Below are 12,978 nucleotides of genomic sequence, written 5' to 3'. Positions count from 1 at the left end.
CAAGTTCTTGGTATGCAAGCACTGAGCAAAATGCCCTATCCTGAGAAACCATCTCGGTTACAACATCTTGCAGCCCACTGAGATGGAAGAGGGCCACTCATGCAACTCGCTCACTATTCTAGGGTACCTGTCACTGATTTAAGGGATAGGGGATGGAACTCTCATAAATGGCTGTGAACCATCCAGCTATGCCCACTGCTGGCTTTTTGCAAACAAGTGGCATTTGTTATTTGCAAGCATCTTGTCTGAAATTTAAATTGTAGACTTTATGGGATGAGGAACAATGTTTGTGTTTCATACAACAGTTTGACTGGTTGTATGCCACATCTTGAATAAGGTCTCAGGGCACTGTCTCCATACAAATAATAGTAAAGCAGAACAAAAAACACACACTGTTTCAAAGCACTTAAATGTGGCCATTGCAATTCCACTTATAATGAACTAGAGAGAAGCGCTGTTTGGGGAGGAAATCAAATCACCAAATGATAGCTCTGTTGCTTTTCTTAAACAATACTTCAGTAAATACGGACCCTATGTCTACGTGTGCCCCTTCCTTTCGAAAGGGGTATGTTAATGAGCGGGTTCGAAAGATGCTAATGAGGTGCTGCAATTAATATGCAGTACCTCATTAGCATAATGACGGCCGCAGCGATTCAAAAGTGCAGCTTTTCAAATCGCGCGCTGCCCATGGAGATGGGACCTTCTGAAAGGATGCGCCCCCCCCCCCCCCCCGCAGTTGTCTTGAAAGCCCTTCTTCCTATCTGGTGATCGGAAGAAGGGCTTTCAAAAACTGGGGGGAGGGGTCCTTTCGGAAGGTCCTGTCTCCACAGGCGGCACACGATTCGAAAAGCTGCACTTTCGAATCGCTGTGACCGCCATTATGCTAACGAGGCACTGCATAATCATTGCAGCGCCTCATTAGCATCTTTTGAACCTGCTCATTGTGCCCCTTTTGAAAGGAAGGGGCACATGTAGACCCAGCCTGAAGGAATAAAGAGACATCACTGTAGAAGATGCATCCTTTGAGCATGTGCCTAGTAGGTGGGACTCTCCATCTCTATTACATTATCTCAGATTATCCATCTGAGGAGGGAGAGGTGGATAGTCACACCTGTTAACAGGCTATGAATGTTCTATCTCTTTTGTTGTTAAACATATGATATATAGCTTGTATATGCAAAGAACATTTCCTTGGTGGCTGCAAAAAGAGCTTAGGAGGCTTTTGGTTCATACAAAAGGGTTTTTCCTTAGTCCTGAGGGGATTCAGTGCGAAAATAAAAGGATGGGAAAACTGCCTTTGTGGTCCATCTGCTGCTGACTGTGAAGGAATTGTTTCAGCTTTTGATTGTTTGATTGCACGTATTTCAGCAAACAGCTTTTTCACATGATTTATTCCTGTCAAATGCTGTCACGAAGCTTGCTGCGCTATCCAAAAGTCAGTGGTGTAGTTAGCAAATGATAGTGGTAAAGTACAGTGTGCATTAGTTGGAGCTTGTGTGTGGTCCATTAGTCTGCAATTCACAGCCAGAAAGACTGTTTGTTTGAATCATAAAGTTGAAGTTCTCCAGAACTTCTGACAAAAAGCTAATGACCCTCTTAAGCCAACTAACTTTTTTGCATTGTGTATTTGTGTGTGTGTGTGTGTGTGTGTGTGTTAAACACATTATCTTGACGGAGCTCAGTCTAAGTGGATATAAAATTTTGGGTATTTGTTTCTCATTTGTTCTTACAGATGCCCATCAGCTGGTTCAGTAGCTGGTTATTTAGCGATTTGCATTTTTTACCGGTCACTTCTAAGTGGCGTGAAATGTCATTAGTAAAATTCCCCTTTCTCCTCTATTTTTTGAATAAGGAGGGTTTTGCGTAGCATTTATTCTTATGGGTATAGATTGGGTTTAAAATGCATTTTCAGTACACGTTTTATACAGTGTTGTTCACCAAATAATTCCTAGTATTTTTTGAATTGGTAACTGTCCCTCAGAGTGAGCAATTAAATTATCTGCAGAAGACTGAATCTCAAACAACTCCATTTTGGTTGTCTGTGTGGTTACAACACGCATACTTACATAAACTTGGACAATTTATTTTTGGCAGTGCAGTGAACAGATGGTCTGTGGAGCAAGAGATCATTTTTAATTTTTTTTATGGAAGATGGTCCACTTATACTGCTAGACTCCTTTGTCTTAAAGGAAATTAGTTATACATGCACTGCATTTTTTTAAACCATAAATATTAAGCTTTAAAAAAAATGATGGTCTTTGCTGTTTTCCCCACATAAACTTCACACCTATGAAAACTAAATCTGGATATTTTACTTAGCATTTTGCATGGTCAAAAAAATTACTAAATGTTAAGTCTCTCCATATCTCCATTTTGTTCATGATGGATGCAAAAGAATAGTTCTGACTTGCCTTAAACCTACATTGCCCCTCTCAGATCATGATTAAAATTCAGTACACCTTGATTTAGGGTTATTCCAGCGTTACGTACATGGTTAATCAAAGATGATAATCTTACCCAGTTTCATAGTCCCCGTTTTACACGTTATATTTGTGACATTAATTGTTCACCACTCCCACTAAAAATCAATTTGAAATCTGTTTACTAGTGTGGTTCTGCAGAGTACATGGCACCAGAGGTGGTTGAAGTCTTCACAGAGGAGGCTACCTTCTACGACAAACGCTGCGATCTGTGGAGCCTGGGCGTGATCTTGTATATCATGCTCAGTGGCTACCCCCCTTTTGTGGGGAACTGTGGCACAGACTGTGGCTGGGACAGGGGAGAAGTCTGCAGAATCTGTCAGGTGACTACATAATCTGGGGTATTTGGGGGAGATTTATGTAACCGTCTCACCATTACAAGGTGGTGTGGCACAAGCCAATCTGGGTTTTCCTTATGATACAACTAGTAATCCTCTGACAGCATAAATGTTAACTGAGAAGTTGGGAGCGTGAGGCAGAAGTGTGAGTTACCAATGCTAACGTACTGAGTGCGAGAGTTGGCATCCCCACTGCCTCTCGTGGGCTAGTAGACTTGTGTCTTTGTGTTTGATTCTCTGGTTGCACTGTGGCTAGCTGGGTTTCACATTAAACTACCAAAACTCTCCAGCTAAAAGTCTGAAGTTGGGGCCCACCGTTTCAAAGGGTACTACGGAGTTTGGGGATTGGGGACATTGCAAAGGTCAGGAACAAAACCTTCTCTCTTGCTTGTGGTTTATTCATTTATACTACGTATTTTCTTTTGGCAGAATAAGCTCTTTGAGAGCATCCAGGAAGGCAAGTATGAGTTTCCGGACAAGGACTGGTCTCATATTTCCAACGATGCCAAAGATCTCATCTCAAAGTTGCTAGTTCGTGATGCCAAAGAGAGACTGAGTGCTGCTCAGGTTCTTCAGCATGCATGGCTGCAAGGGGCAAGTATCCTTTTTAAAGGACTGCAGATTGATTGATTGACATTCCTGAATTGTACAACAGAGCTGCTGTCTTCAGATATGCCCCTAGCTGTATCAGTGTGCCTTGTTTAACCAGGTCAATAAAATCCAATGGTTTTATTCTTCAAGCTGCTGAAGGCCCTATGGGTATGTGATATTAGTAGGATTCTATTTAGGTTTTAGTGTAAAGCACTCGTTTTGCTCTCCCAGCCTTACAGGCCTATGTATGTAAATAACTTTCCCTGTGCTGACAGGCACTGGACTTAAGAAATTATTTTTGGGGCACAGGATCTCTAATACAGTGATTCAGAACCTTGGTGAATTGTAGGTGATGGAAACCCTTAATATTTTGCATGATCCTGTATGTTAGATTACAGTTCAGGAAAATATGAACATATTTTTTATTGGATGCAAATGTAGCTTGTTCTGCTGTTGTTGTCATTCTACATTTAGAGCTTCTCAGTTATTAAACTGCCTTAAAGTTGCTTAATTATTGAATGTCTTGGGTCTCCTTTTAAGGCAGGCAAGTTTGAGAAATGTGAGTCCTTTAAATGTGTTTGTAAAATAGAAAATCTGTCACTGCATGTTTTGATTGTAATGATGGGGGCTTGGGAGAGAATAAATTTCAGTGGGAAAATCGTGATCTGCACAAATGCATGTAAAGTAAGGAGATTTATCTGACTTTTATTTAAACTTTTATAGCAGGCTCCCGAGAGGGGATTACCCACACCACAAGTTCTTCAAAGGTAACTGTCCTTGTTAAAGATCTGTTGCTTTAGTTGAGATTAGCACAAGACAATAATTGGACTGGAACTCTCTGGGCAAGAGGTGACAAAGTAAAGCCAAAATAATATGGACATAAACAATAGAAGCAGAACTGAGAGCTGTCCAAATGACATAGGAAGATGCTCAGAGTGCAGAAGGAGACCGTCAAGCATAGGGCCTTCACCACTGCTTTCCGTGTTCCACATGGAATAAAAAGGCATGAGAGCAAGAGAGATTTAGTTGAGGTGACATTGATGAAAGCCATCTCACCACCAGGGCTATTAGTAAGTGTGTTGTGGTAACAACTTAGACAGGCTCATTTAGAGAAAGCACAGGGGTCTTTTTGCGCATATGGTTGCAATAATATTTTAGTTGTGTTAATGATTAGCTTAATAAAAATCCCAATCTTGATTAGTTGTGGGAGAGGCAATAAAGAGTATTCCTCTCTGAGATGGTTGAGTGGATTTGGAGGGTGAGATGGGAGGTGTGGGGCACAGAAGGAAAGACGTGCCTATGCATCTTGTCTAAGGAAGCTGCACTTCAATGATGGGTGAACAATTGCTATACACATGGGGTCTGATCCCTCTCCCATTGAAGTCAGTTGGAACTGTGCCATTAATTTAAGATGGAATAAGGTTGTGTCAGAGGTTTGGTTCAAAATTCTTTTGTGCCTTGCTCTGCTGCAGAGGGGCCTATTCCGTGTGTAGGGGTGTGTGGGTGAGTCCCGTTACTTGGGAATGAACATTTACTTACCTTACTCGGGTGTGTGGACAGTGTCTAGGTATAGAGAGGCTGGGGTCTCTGGATGTTACTATATTAGAAATAATAGCAGCAGGTAAAACTGATTTTTATGCGCTTTTTTTAAGGTCTCTTATTTCTATGACACCTATTATTGTACACCTTACAGTTTAATATATCTCTGGACAACACCTGTCAGGTTGGAAACATTTTACAGAAGGAAACCAAGGTACAGGGAGATGATGTGACCTACCCACGGTATCACAAAGTCAGTGGCAGAGAAGGGACTTGAACTCACGTCTCTGAATCTGAGAGTAGTCCCTGAACCATGGGGATCAGATCCATGTTATAAGTGTGGAAATGGAGCCTCTGAATATCTTGCTTACTGAATGAATGTTTCCTTAAGACTTGGCAGGTGCATCATTGGGTCCAGTGCTTTCTCTGCACACCTTGTAAACCTGGTTTTCCTTTGCCCGCAGAAGGAACAGCAGCACAAAAGACCTGACGCTTTTTGCAGCAGAGGCCATTGCCCTGAACCGTCAGCTGTCACAGCATGAGAATGACCTGGCAGAAGAGCAGGAGGACATTTCTCAAGCCATGTTTTCCATGAAGCTTTCTCCCCCATCAAAATCCCGCTTAGCTAAACGCAGAGCCATGACCCAAGCCACCAGAAATGGCGACTTCCAGCCAGTTCATGCAGTCCCTTGACCTGCTGTCTCTGCAGTAGCTTGTAATGGGTTTGATCAGTTTTACTTCACGTATTTTAGACCTCTGAGTTTGATGACTTTTAGTAGGAAACTCACTGTACCGGGACGCGTACCTTTAACTGGACACATTTTGTAGGAATGTCTTTGCTTGGCGGATTTGATTGAATAAGACAACTGAAATTCTTTAGCGAGAGGATGTTGTGGGAGATGACAAACCATTATACGTTTCTTATTGTCTCTTAGAAGAGAACACTTCAAAATGTAGTGTTGAGGGCATTTAGAAGTTCTCTTTGTTTGCATGTCAAAGCACAAAGGCTTTCTACTCCCAATTCAACCACCCTGGTGTAGGAAACTGTGGTGCTGCTCCTTTGGGGCCTCTCGGTGCTGCTCCTTTAATCAACTGGAGATGCTGCTAATTTCTTCCAGCCCATCAAAGGGGCATGAATGCACTTTGTCCTCAGCACCTGCTGACACAGGCAGTGAAGAGGATGCTTGAGGCTGGACCCTGCAAAATTCTGCAGATGCTCAAGCATGTAAAAGGATCAGAGCCTTGGAAATTAATGCAAATGCTTGGAAGTAGATCTTCATCTTTTGGGTGGGGAGTGTGATAAGCCTGGGATTTTATTTCTGTACCAGACACCTCTTTATATTCTGGTAACTAGACTGTACTCCTTCCTGCTTATCTCAGTTTCACCTGTTGCTCTGTTTTAATACATTTTAAATTTCACCTTTTTCTTGCCAGTTACATTCTTAAATCTGAATCTGATACAGTAGTCCTAGCAGAGAAACTTCAAACAGATATCTGTTTCCCTTCATTATTATCCTCAAAGTATCATTATCTCATGAAGAGCATGTCTGTAATGGCTTTTTCCTATGTTACCCTGGCTGCATTCCTTGATATAGGAGGGGGATGCACAGTTTCCAGTCAAGTATTATTTTGGCTAGAAATCTGAGCTTTTCCAGCCAGTTGGAAGGTACAACGTGCAGGGAACAGGGAGCAGGGATTAGGATCAGGAACTTGCAGCAGTCAAAACAATTGGGGGACGGGGGAGGGGGGGGATTTAGATCAGTATATGTTTTAGTGTATTGTAACATTATGTGCGCTAAACCAGGGTGGTTCAAGAACTATCATAGAGAACCGTTGGCCTAAATTTTCAGGGGTCACTGGCAATAAATACCCAACTTGAGGTACCTTAATCACACTTAAGTTTTCAAAAGTGCCCATGCCATGAAAATTAGCCCTTTAAGTTGTCTTAAGCTGGGCACTCAAAAGTGCCAGTCATTTATGAAAACAAATGTGCAAGCGTATTGTGGCAGATAAATAAGCCTTCAAATGTTAGGATTAATAATCTCAAACAGCTAGAAAATGAACACAGGAAACCAGTCCAGTAAGCCATTGAAAATGGAGAAGTTTGAGCTAGAACAGATTTAATCACTGAGTCTGTCAGCGCAATTTTACATTTGTCTTTTGAGAAGTGTATTTTTATATAATTTTTATTACAACATGGTGTATCTGTGACTAATCAGAAGATGTTATACTTTATTTAAACTATTTTATATATTGTCACTGGTAAAGATTATGAATTGTACTTGTCTTAGTTTATTAAAATATGTTAAATTACAGATTTAACACATTCCGTAACTTCGTCTGAGTTTTTTGGGCTGATTTTGGAAAGTCTGAAAATTCAGTAAGGAATTTGCTTACCCCATCTGGCATTTCTTTACCCTGTGTACTGAAAGCTAACCTTTTTCTAACTTGTCTTATTTCTTCATCCATCTCCGGTGTTAGTCTTTCATGGGAAAACTAGTCAAGGAAACCCTAGACTTTTAAGGCCAGAAGGAGCTATTATCAGCATTTAGTCCAGTGGTCCCTAAATCTGTCACGTCCCTCTTCCCTGTCCCTTGGAACCAGGGAAGGGAGTGGAGCCTCAGTTTCAGGATGCAGGGATAAAGACAGAGGTAAGTAGATGGAGGCTGGGGGCAAAACTAGGAGCTGGAGCTGAGGGGCAGGGGTTGGTGGCTGGAGCCAGGAGCAGAGCTGGGTTTTGCTCTTCCCTCTCGATGGACCCATGGGCAGGGGCTGGTCCGAGCTCCAGTTAAGCCACCCTGAATGTTGGCATGTGGAGGAACAGTTTAGGGCCTTTCTGATCTCCTGCATCATGCAGGACATAATTTTCACCTAGTGATCTGCTGCCTCAAGCCCAGTGCTTCTGCAGGTGCCTACTGTCCAGTAGAGATACAGTGAACCACATTAAGGTGAGGTCAGCTAAGCAGGAGCTATGGCACCGTCCTGGTTCTCAGATCTGCTGTCTTACTGGCCCTTCCCCTCTGCTCATTCTGTTGGGAATAGTAGGAAACTGTGCACCATACATATGTACATACAGTGATGGATTGCCATTTGGCAGGTCAGGAAGGTGCTGCTGCTACTAGTTCTTGCTGGGAGGGGAGGAGACTTTTTCAGTATCTTAGAGTAGGATTCAGCTCTTGAGAATACAAGTTATACTGTCATCTTGTAAAATGTGGTCGCATTGGTTGGTTGACACAAATGTTTGCACTCTGGCAATCAATGCAGAGCATTTATTACTGCTATTCTATACACCCAAATAGGTGAAAACTTCTTTGCATATAGGTAGAAGAAAATTTTACTCATGGATAGGTAGAATCCAGGAGACACTTCTCAATGGTTGCTTTCAATTTTGAGACTGTGCCCTTCAGTTCAGGTGGACAATACATATTTGTTGTCAAAAGAAAGCTTATGAAAAGATTGGGAACATCTGATGTTCTGTGGTCTCAAATTCTTGTTGGCACGTTAAGCTGTAAAGGAGACTAATTTTAAGAGACGGGATGCAGTCATCTGGGCTAACTTCAGCTGATGCTTATTGTTAGGTGTTCAGAGGAAATAATACAGTTTTTTGTGAAACTGGTTGCAGATTCCCCCGTTTGAAGTTTTAAAAAGTAGGGGACCCTCCCAAATTTGACCTTTTAGCAAACCTCTTTACTCCGTGGAGAACTTTAACATTTTGAACATTTGTCCCAAAATTTTCATTATTATTACTGGAATTCAACACCAGACAGCCAACACCTCTGGGTAAGTCTAAACTAGGGAAATAACGATTTCAGATACGCAATTCTGCCTATGGGATTTGCGTAGCTAGAACAACATATTGAGTCAATTTACTTCCCTAGTGTAATCCAAGCCTCTTTCGTCTCACGTTGACATCCCTTCCTCTGCGAAAGCATGGGGCACGGTCCAACAGCAGAGCTCAGAGAGGTTAATTTTGCTGTGTCTTCACCAGACACACAAAATGGAACTCTGGAAGACAGCTGCCAGCATGTCGGTCTTCCAGTAAGTATAGACAAGCCTTCAGATTCGTCAACATTAAGTCTGTCTTTGCTGATCATCTTCATTTGAAAGTCAGCTCTCTGGCCATATTCTGTTCTGGTTACTTTAAAATGTTCATTAGGTGTGTCTGTTTTAATGTTAATGTGAAACCAACAGGAAATGAAGCAGACTGGAAGTTATGTTGCAGGTAGTGAAATATCCGTGGGTTAATAGTTGTGCCTTGCCTCTCCATTGAATGCTCTTGCCTATCACCTATGTCTTTTTCTCAGGATTAATTATTTCAAATAAGTTTGGTGCTCGTGTTTCCTAAGGAGTTTAGTGTATTTAATATGTCTTATTCTATACAAGTGAGAAGTTCACACTTTTGCCAGCAGCTTAAATTCTTCACTTTTCTTGCTTCCTGAAGATGGAAACTGAAATACAAACAGGTACTGGCTGAGTTGCATCCTGGCAGTATCAGTGATGACCTACTGGAAAGTGTCTCCATTTCTTTGCTGAATCACATCAGAGCAATATGAGAGAGTCTGAATCACCACTGACTCAGTGCTAGCAATTGAGGTGATAATTCCCTTGACATGTTACAACACATGAAGGTGCTATCTAAAGAGGATTGGTGTTTCTACAGATTTGTAAGGGTGTTACAGGACCCAGCCACCTGCAGGATCTGATAGATGACCTGGGAATGATTCATCAGAGCTTGTGAGCAGCATAACCTGTTTTCTTGTAGCTCAGTTGGCTTTTCATGGGATGTCTCTCTTTAATTCCACATTCCACACACACCCTGGTGTCCTTTTGCTTCACAGAATTATGAAGGAAAGCTTGTAGTAAGCAATTTCTCTAAGGAGGAACTGGGTATAATTTTAACTTCCCTGCATTAACTTTAGTCCCTTATTTTGTGTTTGTCCATGTTGTTTCCCACATGTGGACATTGGGAAGGTGAAATCCAACAAGAGAAGCAATATGGATTTTACTAGATCAAAAAATCAGCCACACCGTGTCAGAACCAAAGTCCATCTAGCTCAGTATCTTGTTTTCTGACAGTGGCTAATGTCAGATGCTTCAGAGGTAATGAAGAGAACAGGCAACCAAGTGCTGTTATCTAGTTTCTCACAAACAGTCATAAGCAAAACATCCCCAGTGCCAGCATTCAGTTAACCCTTTACTGATGCTAAAAGAAGAGCAACCAACCAGAAATAATCCCAAAATACCGAATTAGTCTCTCTCAAATCTTGCCAAACAGAAAGTAAAATTTTTGCTGTCTGTGCGCATGATAAAATCTTCAAGTGACTTTAATATAAATATTAATGGTCAGTCGTTTCAGAAGGGTTTGCTTTCCATATTTGTTGCACAAAAGGGTGCTAATGTTCCTAGGTGTCCGTTTCTTCCCCTCCCCCCCCCCCCCCCCCCCGCTTACTCCTAGGTCAGAAATGGAAAGATGGGGTTATTTTCGCAGAGGCCGCGAGAGGGATGGTTTTCAATGTAAGAGCAACGTGGTTCATATCCAAGGCTGATAATTTTCTTTGGATGGTTCCAGTGGCAGAAACAGGCTTCAGGTTTGACTTCCATGGAAACATACTGCCATGGCAACCAAAGGACCTGACAATGCTGAGAGAGTGTATAATTGCACCAAGACATTCTCATGGCTCCCTTTTCCCTTGTCACTTGATTTCATTTACTGCTAAATACATGTGTTTGACTCGCTCAGACCACAGTGTTGGGTGCAGCAGAGAAGTGCATTTTCCATGGAAGAAATTGTTTGTTTGTTTGAACTGTTGCAAGTTTAGGGGGAAAATGTCCTCTGAACAAATTTCTCTCCTGATGATAGGAGACTACTTCACAAAGTGAACTCTTTATGCACAGTTTGCCAGTGGGCTTAATGGGAGTAATAATGGGCTGCATTATTAAGCAGCTGTTGTGTAATTAGTGGTAATACTCCCTGAGAGTAAGGGAGTTGGTTTGTCACAAGGCCTTCTGTACACTGGCAGTGGTGTGTACGTTATGCGTAGCTGTGTGCTGCAGTGAAAGGCTGGCTGCATTCACAAGGCAGCGGGTAGCTACATGGGGAATGAAAAGTTCTGGCGGTGGGATGTGATGCAGCTAAAAATAGCAATGTACTCAGGGGAGTCACTTCTTGGACATGTGCAATGTGTACGCTGAGGTTCTGTACAACCAACAGGGTCCAGCGACTAGCAATTTTATTATGGCCTAAGCTTTTGTGAGTTGCAACTCACTTCATCAGGTGCTTGAGGAAAAAGAGATCAGATGGTGAGTTCTTTTACAAATGTCAAAGCATTGAAGTCACTGGGTGTCTTTCAACTCACCAAGCACAGTGACTGCTCGGTCAGTGGCTCGCAGCCTTTCCGAAGTACTGTACTTCTTTCAAGAGTCTGATCTGCCAAGTTTCATTTCACTTCAAAATGGCTTGCTTACAAAATCCAGCAAAGCATCGCAGCATCCTATCACTGAAAATGTACTTCCTCATTGTTACTGTAGATTGTCGACTGGAATATAAATATTGTAATTACCTGGGCCACCTGCGGAAAATGTAAGTTTCTGACTTCAACTTGGACCCCCTGGGTTCTGATTTACAGAAGTCTGGAATGCTTACAACTGTCACAGTTCAGGGGAGTGCTGTGTAAGATACCATAGAAAAAACTAAGGACTCTGAAAATAAGGCCCCGAGGTGTCTCAGGGTACATCTAACTTACCAAAAGATGGGGGTTTGATTTAGTGTGCCTGGGGGTGGGGGCGTGCTAAATGGAACCATCAGGGCTCCTGTCCACTTTCTGCTGTGGGGATGGTAAGAAAAATTGATTTGACACATTGACTGGGATGATTTAGTTGGGATTGGTTCTGCTTTGAGCAGGGGGTTCGACTCAATGACCTCCTGAGGTCTCTTCCAACCCTATGATTCTATGCAAGTCACATAGCTGGAGTTGCATACCATAAATTGATTTTTCACTGTAGTGTAGACCTAGTCTCAAACGAGTCAACACATCCTGATACTTTTGGCTTTGATCTCTAGGCCTTAGTTCCTCAGTTACAAAATGAAGATGAGTGTCCTCCCTGCAGTGGTATTGTGAATATAAATTCATTAGTGGTTTTTAAGGCACTAAGCGCCTACCCTAAGTGCATCACTGAAAAGCCTTTAAGGCAGCATTGAGTGTAGGATGGTGACTATGGCTGATGTATGGACTACACGCTGAATGAGGAGGGGGAAGAAAAGAGATTGAAAGAAGCTTAAACAGCTTCTCATTCAGTAAACATTTCCTTTTTCTGCAGCCTGGAACGCTTCATAATGAAAAGTGCCATAGAAAAGTAAGATGGAATAATAAAGTATACTAAGTGTTGTTCAGTTAAGTGCTCAAAAAAAAAAAGCTGCTTATTTCCCTTTTTTAAATAAATGCAGCAGTGCTCAAGGTAATTGGAGATACACACATCTCTCAGAGCTGGAGGGGACCTTGGGAGGTCATCTAGTCTAATCCCTTGCTCTCTTGGCAGGACCAAGCACCATCCCTGGCATGTTAGCTCCACTCCCTAAATGACCTCCTTAGGGAGTGAACTTACAACCCTGGGTTTGGCAGGCCAAAGCTCAAACCACTGAGCTATCCCTTCACACTGGAGGTCAGGCTTCTAGCCAAACATGCAAAGGATTCTGGGAGACAGACATTGCTGTAGTGGGCAGTACTGGAAGCAGAAAGCAGCGCACTCTGCTGCCTTTTATGTGGATCAGTCCATTTACTACCCCATGGAAAACTCACAGCAGATAAGGGTGATGGTTGCATTAGGAAAGGCCTGTCTTCTGCTTCCCAAGTAACCAGCATCAGGGGAGCTGTAGTTCCGCTCAAGCCCATCTTTCTGCAATTGCACACCTCTAAAGAGGATAATGTCTTGCAACATTACTCATTTGTACTGCCATTGCCTTAGTCACGGGTCAGGACTTCATTGCTCTAGGAGGGATGCAAACACAGAACAAAAAGACGGTGCATGCCCCA

At 42.4% G+C, this 12,978-nt stretch overlaps 1 protein-coding gene across 3 annotated transcripts in view; it reads left to right on the top strand.

Moving 5' to 3' along the window:
• MKNK1 (MAPK interacting serine/threonine kinase 1) overlaps positions 1–7,274 on the top strand; it is a 38,320-nt gene extending 31,046 nt beyond the window's left edge. For all 3 annotated transcript variants that reach the window (XM_075002317.1, XM_075002318.1, XM_075002316.1), the window contains 4 exons: positions 2,609–2,803; positions 3,248–3,412; positions 4,133–4,176; positions 5,413–7,274. In XM_075002317.1, the coding sequence (XP_074858418.1) occupies positions 2,609–2,803; positions 3,248–3,412; positions 4,133–4,176; positions 5,413–5,641 (633 nt within the window). In that variant the 3' untranslated portion in view covers positions 5,642–7,274. The remainder of the gene's footprint in view (positions 1–2,608; positions 2,804–3,247; positions 3,413–4,132; positions 4,177–5,412) is intronic.
• Positions 7,275–12,978: the final 5,704 nt, after the last annotated feature.

The sequence above is a fragment of the Carettochelys insculpta genome, chromosome 9 (assembly GCF_033958435.1).
Source record: "Carettochelys insculpta isolate YL-2023 chromosome 9, ASM3395843v1, whole genome shotgun sequence".
Taxonomy (NCBI): Eukaryota; Metazoa; Chordata; order Testudines; family Carettochelyidae; genus Carettochelys; species Carettochelys insculpta.
The sequence above is the reverse complement of the archived record's forward strand: the minus strand, read 5'-3'. Positions and strand labels throughout refer to the sequence as shown.